Source organism: Mauremys mutica, chromosome 11 (genome assembly GCF_020497125.1).
Source record: "Mauremys mutica isolate MM-2020 ecotype Southern chromosome 11, ASM2049712v1, whole genome shotgun sequence".
In the NCBI taxonomy this organism is placed as follows: domain Eukaryota; kingdom Metazoa; phylum Chordata; order Testudines; family Geoemydidae; genus Mauremys; species Mauremys mutica.
The window spans coordinates 21,731,769-21,746,119 of NC_059082.1; the positions used below are offsets into that span (position 1 = coordinate 21,731,769).

The window sequence follows — 14,351 nt, forward strand, 5'->3', positions numbered from 1 at the left end:
AACAGGCGCTTTCCTATCCTGCTTGAGAAACTCTGTTCAGCCTCTGTTTTTTTTCTGCTACACAGACTACACGCTAACACAATTTCTGTGGTACTTGTCCTAACTGCATATCTCTCCTTGCCTTTCAAAGGTATAAGATAGATCAGATCTGAAAACAGTAAACCAGACAGCCTGTGAACCACCATTCACAGCCTTTTCTTCTCTTTACATGCCTCGAATGTAGGTCCCTCCTTTCCACCTACCGAAGTTTAGGTTGTGCATAGAATAGTCATGTATCAAAAACAGGCCTTGCAGTAGATTACTGTTTTTTCTGCACAGTGACAAAATCTGAAATTAAGCAGGAATGAAGCAATGGATTGGACAGCATTGTGTTATAAAACAAGACGACTCATTATAAAAATGGGCATAATGAAAGAAGAAATCCTTGAACAATGAACACAAAGTATCCATAAAAATTAATGTACGAAGAAGTGTTAAAGCATACACATGGATAGATCTAGTACCACAACAATGTTAATTTCATGCTTAATGCTGCATTGTTCAAAAATATCAAAATGAAACCAGTAAGAAAAGCATGACTATTTATGCCTACAAGGAAAATTAGAAGCATCCAACTAACATGATTATATTTTCAGCTAATTGCAGCTGCTACTCTTTGAATGTATAATGTACTAATCATTACCTCCTTTTGCTCTGTTTCAGAAACTCATTGGGGAAGTGTTTAACATTGTGAGCCAACAATCTACTGCTCGACCAGGATGCATTATTGAACTTGATGCAATAACTAACCAAGTAAATAACTGGCTGATCATTAATGGTGTCATATAAAAGTGTTTAATGGTTTTGGCTGATAATTAACCTAATCTACTGAAAAGATAAAATATTTTTTCAAAGTAATGCTAATTAACAGGTAAAACAGAGGACCTCTCTCCAATCCTAATAAGCCCATTAAAGATTACTTTATTTCTGTTTCCACATTATTAAATTATCTTGAGAGAACTCCTTTTAATCTTAACATGTTAACATGAATATACCATGTTTCCAAGAAAAGTTAAAGGTATACTACATTTTCCATGTATATTGATTATGTAGCTACAGTGTTTTATGTAGCTCTAAAATAGCTTGATGTTTAAAGTAAAAGTAATATCTCAATGTAATTTTTGAATTTTTCTATGTTTTTAGTAATAACCGGATGCTTATTTCCTTGACTCTTTAAAAAAAATTGAGAAGGATTTTCTATTACTGATACTCCAAAATCTTTTAAGAGTAACACCCTTTGAGATAATTTACTTACAGCTATAATGTTCTAGCTGAGGTGGTGCCGATCCCTCATGAGACTAATCAATTAACTGTTTTTTTCTATGCCTGTGTAATTAAAGGAAATCTGAAAATCTGTTTGTTTTTGTAGAGAATTTGTAACAGAATTTCAAGGAATTAACCTGGGCTAATGGGGTTTCATCTTTCCCCATTGACTGTTTGCTAATTTAGCAGTATGTTGAACACTTTAGCCATTCATCTCTCCTTAGTTAATGGGAACTGTGTAATTAAACATATCCTGTAACATTTATTCCTAGACATAAATTTTAGTAAAAATGAAATTAAGATTAAGAATTATTTACAAGAACATTGTAGTTGTTGAAAAAAACCCCACTGTTAGAAGAGTAGGGAATTCAGTTTAACTTTAACTTAAAATTAACCCAAACATTCAAAATTGTAGACATGCATAGCAAAGGGTACCCAAATGACTAACTCCACCTTTATAGAACAGACCAAAAAACTGGAGATAAAATTTATGGATAGATAATTTATCTTATCCTGAGTATAAACATTAGAATGGGTTGGCCTTAATCGTACTTTTTACCATGATTGCATCAACTCCTGTGCTCTTTACAGCAGTGTCCCATCCAGCAAAAAAGATGTATTTTACCAATTCCTGATTAGACATACAGAGTAATGAAGGAAGTCTTTTGGCACTCTTTAGTAAGATTCCATATCTTCGCAGAGGGGTTGTAGTTTTTGTCATTATATTACTGATCTGTAACCTGAACTTTAACTGTGTGGGGGGATGGTTTGAGAATTTTCTGTCACTTAACAATGGCCTTCCTCCTATGGGGTGGTATTTCAGAAGGATCTGTTGCTGGTTGGAGAGCATAGCATTGAATGTGTCTGGAAGGAGGAAAAATCTGATTTCTTCCTGTCTTAACAGCCTTTCCTAACAATTTGTTTACTACATTCTGGAGGTTGTCTTCCCAAGGAAGAGAGTGCTAGAAATTTAACTTCTTAAAAAAAATAATCTTAGGTCTCCACCAGGCATCCATTAAAAATTTGCCAGCACATAAAGAATCGTTCTGATAGTGCCGATTTGCCAATTTACTTTTGCAAATGTCATTTGTGCTAGAGAATTAGTCTAGCATAGTAGATCTCACAAAGATTATTTGTTTTTCCACATCTTTTAAGTATATAAATGTCCTGACATTACTTATTAAAGAATGGCAGTGGGTGACCCTGGTCTATAACAATACTAACAGAAATGGAATTATACTAGTATTGAATGCTGTTTTGTATAACTATTTTGAAATTGTAACTACTGTTCTACAATGTTTCCAGTGTGGCTCAAATACACAGTTGCTTCATGTCTTTCAAGAAGATTTCATTTTGGGATACAAACCACATAAGGAAGATGTGGAAGGGAAGGAAACAGAAACATTTTTCAAACCATCACAAGGTACAGTATAAAAATAGTAAGCAATATGAAGTAGGTGTCTAAAGTGTTCATGAAGAACACTAAAACCTCTCAGGCATAAATTGAACAGTTTTAAATATAGGCTCTTTAAGGTGAAATGCAATATAGGTATATTTTAAACATTTTTACTATAGTAACATTAAATGTGCTCTAATTTGCACAAAGTAGAACCATTTCCAATTTGCATAATATGAGTTGTACACTCCAGTACATTTGTTCAATTTTTTATCATTTGTATGAAAAATAGAACAGGTTCTGATGTCATACATGAACTTGTTTGTATAGAGAATTTTATGAGTACATTTTGTATTTAATTTGTAAAGTGGAATGGTAAAAATCTAAGAATTAGCAATAATTAGGTCTGGCCCATAGGATGAGTGTTTCTGACTTGCCAGCTATTTCACTAGAACATGACTTAAGAGTTTGCTAGTAAAAAAAAAGGGGGGGGGCAGGAGGGAGAGAATAGAATATAAGACTCAGCAGAGCTTTCTAAAGAGATACTGTGAAGGCAAAAAAGCCTGAAAATTAGACTTACTGGTTGTGTTTTGGGGTGCATTCAGATCACTCCATCTCCTTGGACCCAGGTATAGGAGAAGTAAAACAAGTACAATATTGAAATATTCTGACAATCCCCTTTGGGTGTTCAATACCTAACAGTATTCTCAGTAAAAAAATCAATTATTTATAACCTCTGTAAGGTATAAAAAGTTATAAAATCATGAGAATTGACTGTGAAATTTTAAAAATTATAGCCTCTGTTGTTGGTGGAGATGGCATGAGTACTACTTACGTGTCCATCTTTCAAACAGTTTAATAAAGCACAGAAAGGCCAAGTGTTTTTGTCCTTTGGATTGTCAAAGAGAATTTTAGTGGAAAATAACTTTCAAGCTACCAAAACCTGAATATGGGGAACAGTGTTTGACACAGATTCACAATAGAGCACTGTGATGGCATATGTTTCGCACACTGTGATGGCATGTGTATCCCACACAGGCCCTGAAAGGGGTAGAATGGCCTGAAAAGCCAGTTAACCTATTGGTCTGTACCTGGCTTGGCTGGAGAGCCAGGTCATGCCAATGGCCAAAGAAGGCACGGGAAAACTGAAGCCCGGCTTTATGTGGCGCCGCAACAGCTACCAGGGGTTTGCCACGTGGAAGCTGATCCAGGATCTACAGCTACTCCCTCTGAAAAGGGAGGAATAACTGAAAAGCTGCAAAATGGAGGTAGTAGTTCACATGTTGGTGGGAACAGAAGGATCAGACCCAGTCTGTCTTCCTGCAACTGCTGCAAGAACAGCAAAATCAGTAGGAAACCCTTCAGCTGCAGCAGGAGCATTTGCTGCAGTGTGTGGAGAAATGAACCTCAGGGAATCAAGCATCTCTTGGGGAAGAAGGTCCCAGCAGGTCAGTCCCAGGCTTTAGAAAGGGGGGCCAGACAATGACCCATAGGCTCTTTTATGTACTTTTAAGCAGGATGGACAATCATTCTGGGTGACCTCATTTCTGTCAGGAGAGGCCCAAGTGGCACACAGGGCCCTAGCTAATGAACAAGCAAAATTGTATCTCATGGGGCTGACACCTGAAGACTATTGACGTCGTTTTACAATGGAACAGTTCCCCCAAGAAGCATGGCCCAGGGCTGGTTCAGTAGTTCTGAGACATGGCATCATCCTGTGTCCAGAGATGAGTTCTGTAGAGAGAATTTTGGAACAGATCATCTTAGAACAACCTCTGCAGGTTCTACCAGCTGGGGCCCAAAGTTAGGTCTGGCGATTTCATTCAGTTTACAGCAGCAGTGCAGTGGAAAGAAGGGAGACCTCTTTGGAAGCAGATGATCTGAACAGTGGGCCAGATCAAGATCACCACCCCAAGAAAAGAAAGGTGGGAAGAAGTCAAACCCCAATCTTCAGAGGCTGGATAAAACACACTAGGAGGAAGAGTCCTGGGCAGACCTACGTTCACATTCAGCCCCCTCTCCAGTCTTTCCACAGATCAACAGGAGTACCCTGGGTGATAGCCAGGGAAACCCAGACATGTGTTTCAGGTATAGCCGTTCCTGATGGAGTGTGACAACCTGACATGATATAAAAGTTGTGGTTTGGGTGGCTCCTTAGGCCGGGATCAGATGCCACCATATGTGGTGTCCATCAAGTAGAGGAAATAGGGAGAGAAGGGCCTGATGGATTCAAGTTTGCAGGCAAATTCTTATTAGGGGAAACGAACTTCTATCTGGCAAGATAGACCAGCACATTCCGGTGCACATATCTTGTGTGCGTGGAGAGAATAGCAATGGCACTGGTGGAGTTAGAGATACAGAGCCAGTGTGGCCAAGTGAGAGTCGGAGTGTTGAGGCGCCTTCTGTGACCTATGAACTTGGACAGAGACTGACAAAGTTTCACAGCCCTGATGGGGTATGGGACAGTGCCTGAGCCAGTAGCGGAGAAACCTACCCATGTTCCAGAACTACGCTCAGGGTTGCTTTGGCCTTATGGGCACACACAAGAGGATTGGAAGTACTTGTTAGATCTGGAGACCACTGAGAGAACTAAAGAGGAAACCGAGACATCTTCACAGCTTGCAGGAATAATTACAGGAAGCTCAATGGGACTTGGCAGAAGTAAACACCTCCCAGTAGAAAATTGTAAGATGGGTAGAAAAGTTAGAACAGGACAGGGTCCAGATAAAGGTGGAATTGGAACACAAAAAAGCAACAGAACTGTCTATGCTTCAGGTGGCAAAAAATGCCACAAAGCAAGGGCCCAAAGTTGAGCCAGAACAATATACTGTGGAGATGCAGACCATCCTCTCCCTCCCCCCTCTGCAGTGGAGCAAAAGGTAACAGCAGCAAGGCTGCAAGAAAAGCTGATGAAGATGGATCAGGCTTTGCAGGAGGCCTATTGAGAATAGGCAAACCTAGAAAAGGAAAAATGGGGGTAGAATGCCAGATGGAGCTCCTGACCTAGATGATATGAGAAGTTCATTGGACAGCTGGCTGGGAGCCCTCTGGGCTGGGGGAAGAGAGATTATTAACATTATGGTATAACAAGGGTGAGAAGCTGGACAAGGACAACACCTTCCTTCCCCCACAGTGGCAAGACCCTAGCAACTGGGCGGGATGCTGTCTTGAGTGGGAGGGTATGTGATGGGGTGTATACCCCCCACAGATGATGGAAGGGTTAAAGTGGCTTGAGAAGCTAGTTAAACTATCGGGCTTCTCCTGGAGGAGTGTTTAACTGTGATCAAATCCGGCTAGGAAGGGGCTGGGTCTTTATTAAGGAAGGCACAAAGGGCTGCTGTGGAAGGGCCTAGGGAGGACACCCAGGGGAGAGGTAGCTGGGAGTTTGCTTTCTTGGGCTGAGGGCTGAAAGAAGCCTGGGAGTCTGAGCCTTGAACTGGAAGTCTGACTGGAGATGGGCTAGCCAGGGACTGCAGCTGGCCTGAAACCCTGGTTAGAGGGAATAGGACAGTCACCAAATAGTGGGAGAGAAACTTAGGAGCTTGGGTTGGTATTGGGATGGTTTGAAGCTGGGACTAGCCTGCAAAAGCAGAGGCTACCAGCTGAGCTCAGCCGGCCTGAAAGTTCTCTTCTTTTGCTATTTTCTGTTGGACTTTAAGAGCAGGACTTCGAGGTTCTGCAGAATGTTGGGACTCTGTTACCTGGCATGGCTGGAGGCTGAAACAGGCCAGAGAAGGCCTGGGGGAAGCTGAGGTACGGCTATCAAACAGTCACCGGGGGTGTGGTGCAATAGCTGTTTTGCCACAAAGACACAAAAATAAAACTGCAGGAAAATGTACATTGCAGAGCATTCATTTCTTTAATAAAAATAAAATTCTCCTGCAGTCAGACTGTTTGATCATTCCAGTTTTGTGGTTAAGCATTTCTGATATGTATAAATAAAGCCGAAAACAGTGCTTCAAACTTGACATCAGTGTCCTCCTGGAGGCCCCACTGAAGTGAATGGGAATTTTGCTATTGACTCCAATGTTTCACGCAATGTTTCAAAAAGGTCCCAGGGCCATAATCAGTACATTGGGCAGCTCTTTGCCTTGTTTTGTTCCGTTTGTGCCTTTCAGGTAGCACAAATGGAGCAGAAGCCATGTGCAAGCCCTGCTGGAGAGTCCCCTGGCGGTGAACAGTTGGTCACATGTACCTCCTATGCCTCCCTTGTCACTGACCATGATACAGGGAAAGGAGTGGGGAGTAGAAATGGATGGAATGCATTCTGCTCCTCCTTTCCCCAGCTGGTGTATGGACCTTTGGTGTATGGACCAGCTGGTGAAAGAGTAACCCCCAGGCTTCTTTAATTTGTGCTTGGGCAGAGAATCAGAAGACCCTTGGGGAGAAGTGATGACCTCTTGCTCATCACTTCCCGCTCCTCTCCCAACTTCAGTGGCATCAACTTTAATGTTTTTCAGTAATCTTTGATATTGTCACCCTGACATACACTTCAAACTAAGAAGAATGTATTTCTTACATTAAACAAGGGTAGACTATGTAACCTTACTAAAAAACGTGTGTGTGTTTAGTTTTTGTATTTGTATAAATTAATCAACCAAAGCAACATTTTGGAAAACTAAACACACACTCCACCAACCACATAATTCTTTAGGTATCAGAGATTTTCACAACAAATTATGTTTATTATTTAAACCATTTTTATTGAACCATTAACTTCATAATTATGTGTTTGTTTTAAATAACAGGGTATCGTCCACCACCTTTCTCAGAAAAATTCTATCTCGTAGTAATTGAAAAAGACAGGAATGGCTGCTCAGTTCTTCACATGTGGCATCTTCATCTTAAATCTGTGCAAGCATTTTTAGGTGAGTGAGTGTATTTTCTCAGAGATTAACATGTATTTACCTTAAATTTTGCACAGTTGATTTTAAGCTAGTTAGTTTTTTTAAAAGATAGATTTCCTCATTAGTAAACAGATGAAAAGCATCCAAGCAATCAATTCAGTTTTACTAAATTTTTAGATTTTCACTTTAAATACTGGGAGACATTTAAGTAACATTAGTGGAAGTTATCACATGACTATTTCTGTTACACAATAACTTCAATTATATATATGTACAAAACATAGAAGACCACTATACTTGCACAGCTCAATTTCATTTATATCACAGTGTTGATCAGATGGTTGAATTCTACTACAAGTAGAACACTGGAAATTTTAGACTAACTTGTAAGATCAATGGAAAAGTTTGATGCAGCTGAATGATGGCTGCTTATCAAAGTTTTAAGGAAAATTAAATCCACTCTGTGCCAGTCATAAAATAGCATTATTGTTACAGGGACAAGTGACATTGTCAAGCATGTTTTATCTTAAAATGTAAATGTTTGAGAAAGTTATGATCATGTGAAAACAAGAACTAATAATCTAAGCTATTTAGAAGTAGAACAAGAGCAACCCAGAAGTATGCTATGTGCCTGTTCTGTGTGACTAAAGCACTCCTAAGAAAACAATTCTTTGTCTATAGGATATCTAAACTTTGGCTGTACACACAATTATTTATAATACTGTTTCTAATGCTTCTTTCAAGCAAAAAAACCTGAAGTTACTTCATCAGAGAATCAACTTTGTGTACCTGAACAAAAGACTGTGGAGTCTTCTCCAGATACCTCACCTGGCTCAACTCCTATGCCACGTTCTTCATCAATTGCTAATCTTCAGACTGCCAGTAAACTCATTTTGAGTTCTAGACTTGTATATAGCTATCCACTAGATCTTCCAACTGGTGTAGAAGTAATAAGAGCAACCCCTTCGGCAGGTAAAACAATACTGTTCTATGCAGTCTACCAAGTTTTTGGCAACAAATTGACTTCTAGTTAGTAGTACTGTGTTCTACAACCCCATTTTGCCGAACTTCTGGCTAACTGACATTTATGTCCTTCCATGATAAATTATGTTCTGAATTTGAGGAGCTGCACTCTAGGTCTCTTAATCTCAGTAGATTTGAGAGAGTGGCAGTTGACTTTTTCAAAAGACTACACTAGTTTTTATGACCCCTTTAATGCTGATTTATAAAACTATTTGATAAAGTTGGGTTAGTCAATAGGTCAAATTGCCAGCTTTACCCAAACGCTTCCCCACCCTGATAGTTTCAAATGTTCCCTGGGACCTTCAGAAGACTGGAATAGTACACGCTGTGTGTATTTCTGAAAGGATGAGGAAAGAACTGTCTAGTAGTCTAACATAATGCCTAAGCCCCATAATTGCTTTGGTATCATTTCACCCCATATTTAATCAAGTTAAGAAAATCCCAATAATTTGAAAATCTGTTTTAATATTCCTAGTCTAAACCACAGCAAATAATGATCTATTTTATTCATGTATCCATTATATTTTATATTACTAATAGAGAATTCTGTTTGCTCTTACTTCAGGTCACCTGAGCTCATCATCAATATACCCAGTCTGCCTTGCGCCTTATTTGATAGTAACGTCCTGTTCAGACAACAAAGTGCGGTTCTGGAAATGCACTGTAGAGATGGATCTAAATAGTGTAAACGAAGTGAGGGAGACGTATCATTGGAGAAAATGGCCTTTAATGAATGATGAGGGGGAAGACAACAGCAGTACAGTACGCGTAATAGGAAGGCCAGTTGCTGTTAGCTGTTCTTACACAGGACGTCTTGCTGTGGCATACAAACAACCTGTACAGAATAACGGTTTTGTTTCCAAAGAATTTTCTATGCATGTTTGTATATTTGAATGTGAGTCTACAGGAGGATCAGAATGGGTTTTGGAACAGACAGTTCATCTGGATGACTTAGTTAAGGTTGGGAGTGTACTTGATTCAAGGGTCAGTGTAGATAGTAATTTGTTTGTATATAGTAAATCAGATGTATTTTTAAACAAGGACAAATACCTTATGCCCAATATCAAGCATTTGGTACATTTGGACTGGGTATCAAAAGAAGATGGCTCACACATACTTACAGTTGGGGTGGGTGCCAATATATTTATGTATGGACGACTTTCAGGAATTCTGACAGAGCAAACAAGCAGTAAGGATGGAGTAGCTATTATTACTTTACCACTAGGTGGTAGCATAAAACAAGGTATAAAGTCCAAATGGGTACTGCTGAGATCTATTGACTTGGTGTCCTCTGTAGATGGCACCCCTTCATTGCCAGTTTCTCTCTCTTGGGTACGAGATGGTATACTGGTAGTGGGAATGGACTGTGAAATGCATGTGTATGCACAATGGAAACATGCTTTTAAATTTGGTGATGGCGAAAGTGAGGTTTTTACTGCTGAAGACTCAGTAACTCAAGATCTACTAAAAACAAGTTTGCTAGCAAAGAAGACCAGTGTAATTGATGGAGCAGGTATCGTAGATGATGTCTTTGGCACTCCAACTGTAATTCAAGATGGAGGCCTTTTTGAAGCTGCTCATGTCCTTTCCCCTACTCTTCCACAGTATCATCCAACCCAGCTATTAGAATTGATGGACTTAGGTAAAGTTCGCCGAGCTAAAGCCATTCTGTCCCATTTAGTTAAATGTATTGCAGGAGAAGTTGCAATAGTTAGAGATGCAGAAGCTGGGGAAGGTGGTGGACCTAAACGTCATCTTTCTCGTACCATTAGTGTAAGCGGTAGTACCGCAAAGGACACAATCACTGCTGGAAAAGATGGTACTCGAGACTATACTGAGATAGATTCTATTCCACCACTGCCATTGTATGCATTGCTTGCTGCAGATCAAGATACCACATACAAAATTTCTGAAGAAACTTCTAAAGTACCTAAGGGGTTTGAAGATCACACTAAAAGAAAAACAGAGGATCAATACTCAAATTTATTCCAGATGCAGCCTGTTACAACTGATGACTTCATTGATTTTGAGATGGAAAAGAGAGAGAGTAAATCCAAAGTAATTAACCTATCTCAATACGGGCCATCCTACTTTGGCCGAGAACATGCTAGTGTCCTCTCAAGTCATCTTATGCACTCAAGTTTGCCAGGCCTCACTCGTTTGGAGCAGATGTTCCTGGTTGCTTTGGCAGACACTGTGGCTACAACAAGCACTGAACTTGATGAGAACAGAGATAAGACTTACTCAGGTTAGTAGTGAGTGTGAATTCTAATTAACACTGATGTATTTCAACTGATAAAAGTAGAATTGTGCATAATGACTAATCATAGTGTTTAGGTGAATTTAGTACTCATAAAAAGGTGTTGGATTGACAGAGCTGGTATCTAAGGCCATTGATTCAGACAAGATACAGCAGAAGCAATGGTAGGGTAGGCTTTCCCCTCATGCTCTTGCTGAGTGTGCCCCAGTCCTGATCTGTTAGTAAGTAGAGGGATGAATTCAGTCTCCATATCTGTTGAATTCTTGTCCCCCCCTTATGAAAATATCAATGGGGTGTAAATTGGATGTGTTCACAAGTACTCAAATCAATTTTTTATTTTGCAGGGAGAGACACATTAGATGAATGTGGCTTGCGGTATTTGTTGGCTATGCGCTTGCATACATGCCTTTTGACATCACTCCCACCTTTATATCGAGGTCAGCTGCTTCATCAAGGTAAGCCTTGCAATGTTTTATGTTTGCATGAGCAGACAGAAAATGTTTCAGCATTATCTTCAATATTTGTATTATCCCATTTAGGAACTTTTATGATACGTGTTCACTTAAGGCATGATGCTGCAAAGACTTACGCGTATGTTTACCTTCATCCACGGTGAATAGGACCATTGACTTCATAAGTTCTTTGATACAGTCTATGACCAGGGTAATGGAAGGAGAGCTATAGAAAAGTCATGAGTTGGAAAGTGTGGTAAAGAGATTATGGCTTGTCAGTTTGAAGTTTGGATATTTTCCCCAACAAAATAAGTTTGTTTGTTTTTTAAATCTGCTTTGCAGAAGAAATGAAAATAAGACTTTTTATTTTTCCTAAGCTATGACTTGTAATTTTTATCCCAGCTATCTGCTTCCTGGTTGAAGCAGGGACTGAGTGCTACCGTTCTGAAATCTGGGGTAGGAGAGCAGGCAGCACCTGAGGAGCAGACAGATTCCCAGCCTCTGAAGGGACTTGTGATAACAGGGTATTTTCCCTTTGCCTCTGTTTCTCACCATAGTAATCCAGCATGTGTGGGAAAGGAATGTTGAAAGCACTAAGGCTGCTGCATTGAGTGCCAAAATCTTCAGGCTGCAGTTAGAGGCAAGAGTAGGAAGGAATGCTGTTTTGTACACAGTTTGCCATCAGTCATTTCAAGAGCTTGAGAAGTGGGTCAGGCAGCCTATTATTGTTCCCAATATCCTTTGGCTGTGTTGCTGCACAGCACATTTCCCTTACCGGCTTTTCTGTACTGACAGTGGCATGTGTATGCTCTCTTCCCTCCACAAACTTGGCAGATATGTTAAGAGAAATGTAGTAAGTGGAGCCAGTGATTGAGGGGAGCTGCTACTGAGGGAGAGTAAGCAGGAAGAAGGAATTTAGGCCTCTTGGGTTAGGAGACACTATTCCTTTTGACTCTTGAAGCAGCATGCGCTTTATTCCTTGTTTCACACCTACCCTCACAGCTGCTTGTAAGCTTTGCAGTTCACACACAATGGCCTTAAGATTCTGTCCATTGCAGTTGCCTCCCAAATTAGGGCCTGGGGGGTGGGGGAGAAGAGGGGCAGAAAAAAATGCCTCATCTCAGGTGAGTTCCCAGCAGAGCTGAGTCCACTACCTGTTTGCTCCTTGGGCATTGCTTTGCAGTCCTGCATCACACTACTACCCTTCAAATCCCTGCTTCAACCAGAAAGTTCAGGCAAAGTCTGGAAAATAGGAATTAGATTATGAATTAAATGCTTTAAAGAAAGATACTAGTTAGAATCTTTTGGGGATTTACTGAAATAATTGCAGTCTACAATCACTACATTTAGTGACATAATAAAATTTTGTACACACATAGCAATGTGTGTTCAAAGCAGGATGCTCTCTACCTGGAGGGTGCACCACCATTAGTAACCTGGTTAGCAGCACCACTTCCTCCTGTTGGGAATGACCCATCTAAGAGAACCCCACTCTTTGGCTGGGAGTCCCACCTCTGTTCTGCTCATTTGCATTCGTGATTTAAAAAAGAAAAACTTTGCCCCGGGATGCAACATTATAAACACTTTATTATAAGTAAAAAATTAGAATCAAAATGATAAATTCATGTGATATGGCCCATATGCAGTCTTCCTCCTATTTTTCGTTTGTTTATTAACCATCTTTTATTTTCTGAAGATTAATTGTCCCATGCCACTATTTAGGTGTATCTACCTGCCATTTTGCCTGGGCTTTTCATTCTGAGGCTGAGGAAGAGTTGATCAACATGATTCCTGCTATCCAGAGAGGAGATCCACAGTGGTCGGAACTAAGAGCAATGGGTATAGGTTGGTGGGTCAGGAATATTAACACACTCCGAAGGTGCATTGAGAAGGTAGATTGAATCACTTACATTAAAACTTTGCTATGTTTTGTATAACTTAAGAAATAAATTATAGCAAGATATGTATTAGATATGCCATTCATAACAGAAATCCATGATGAAGATTAGTGTTAAGATCTGCAGCATGCATTACATTTCTTGTCAGTAACTCAAAAGATGAATTAAAGAAGTACTTTAAGGTCAACAATAAGTTAAAAGAAGTTGCTGGTTTTCTCTTTCTAGGAAATACTTTTTTCTTAATCTTTTTCTTAAGTCTATTAAATAGTGATTTTTCTCATCTCAAACAAATGGCAAAACTTGCATTGACTTCAGTGGGATTAGAATTTTACCCATTGAATCTCCCAGCTTTGTAACTTAAGTCCCTGATCCTAGAATTAGATCCATGTGGACAGATCTTTGGGTCTAAATGAAAACCCATTCACAACATTCTAACACTCTTATTTTAAATAGTATGGGATATGATAGTGAGCAAATGGTTATGAATTGTAATGGAGCACCAGTGGAGCCCAAGTTCATAGATTCATAGAAGTGTAAGGCTGATAGGGATCTCATGACAACATAAGAATAGCCATACTGGGTCAGACCAAAGGTCCATCTAGCCCAGTATCCTGTCTTCTGACAGTGGCCAATGCCAAGTGTCCCAGAGGGAATGAACAGAACAGGTAATCAAGTGATCTATCCTCTGTCAACCATTCCCAGCTTCTGGCAAACAGAGGCTAGGGCCACCATCTCTGTCCATCCTGGAGTAACCATGTGCAGACTCACCCGGTGGCACCTCCTGCTGGTCGTCTCGGGGAATTAGCCTCCAGAGCACCCTCTGTCGGCCAGTGTCTCACCCTGCGCTGGCCCCCGTGTCCATCCCGGACCCCGGGTGACCCTTTCACTGGGTGCTGCCCCCTGACAGTACTCCCACTGCTTCTCCGGGCCTCCCCACCCAGGGGAACCCCCACCCACTATCGCCACCTCACCTCAGTATAAGGCTACTGCCAGTCATCGTCTAGCCCCCGCGCCGTAGGGCAGACTGCAGTATCAGCCTACTCATCATCAGCAAGGTTGGGTTTGGACCTGCTGCCTTTGCCTACCCCTGGTCTGCCCTCTGCAACCCCCAGTACTTATTTGCCTTATGCTAGACTTCAGCCTGGGGCTTTCCAGGCTGGAGCTCCCCGACTC

The 14,351-nt window shown here is 40.6% G+C and overlaps 2 protein-coding genes across 5 annotated transcripts in view; one reads left to right on the top strand and one right to left on the bottom strand.

Annotated features, from left to right (window-relative positions):
* Positions 1 to 14,351, top strand: part of DMXL2 (Dmx like 2) — a 114,967-nt gene that overhangs the window by 55,377 nt on the left and 45,239 nt on the right. The window contains exons 14-20 of the mRNA XM_044980982.1: positions 703 to 792; positions 2,608 to 2,725; positions 7,447 to 7,566; positions 8,290 to 8,517; positions 9,134 to 10,816; positions 11,173 to 11,283; positions 13,003 to 13,172. Coding sequence (XP_044836917.1) covers positions 703 to 792; positions 2,608 to 2,725; positions 7,447 to 7,566; positions 8,290 to 8,517; positions 9,134 to 10,816; positions 11,173 to 11,283; positions 13,003 to 13,172 — 2,520 coding nt within the window. The remainder of the gene's footprint in view (positions 1 to 702; positions 793 to 2,607; positions 2,726 to 7,446; positions 7,567 to 8,289; positions 8,518 to 9,133; positions 10,817 to 11,172; positions 11,284 to 13,002; positions 13,173 to 14,351) is intronic.
* GLDN (gliomedin) overlaps positions 1 to 14,351 on the bottom strand; it is a 226,113-nt gene that overhangs the window by 25,314 nt on the left and 186,448 nt on the right. The window lies entirely within an intron of this gene.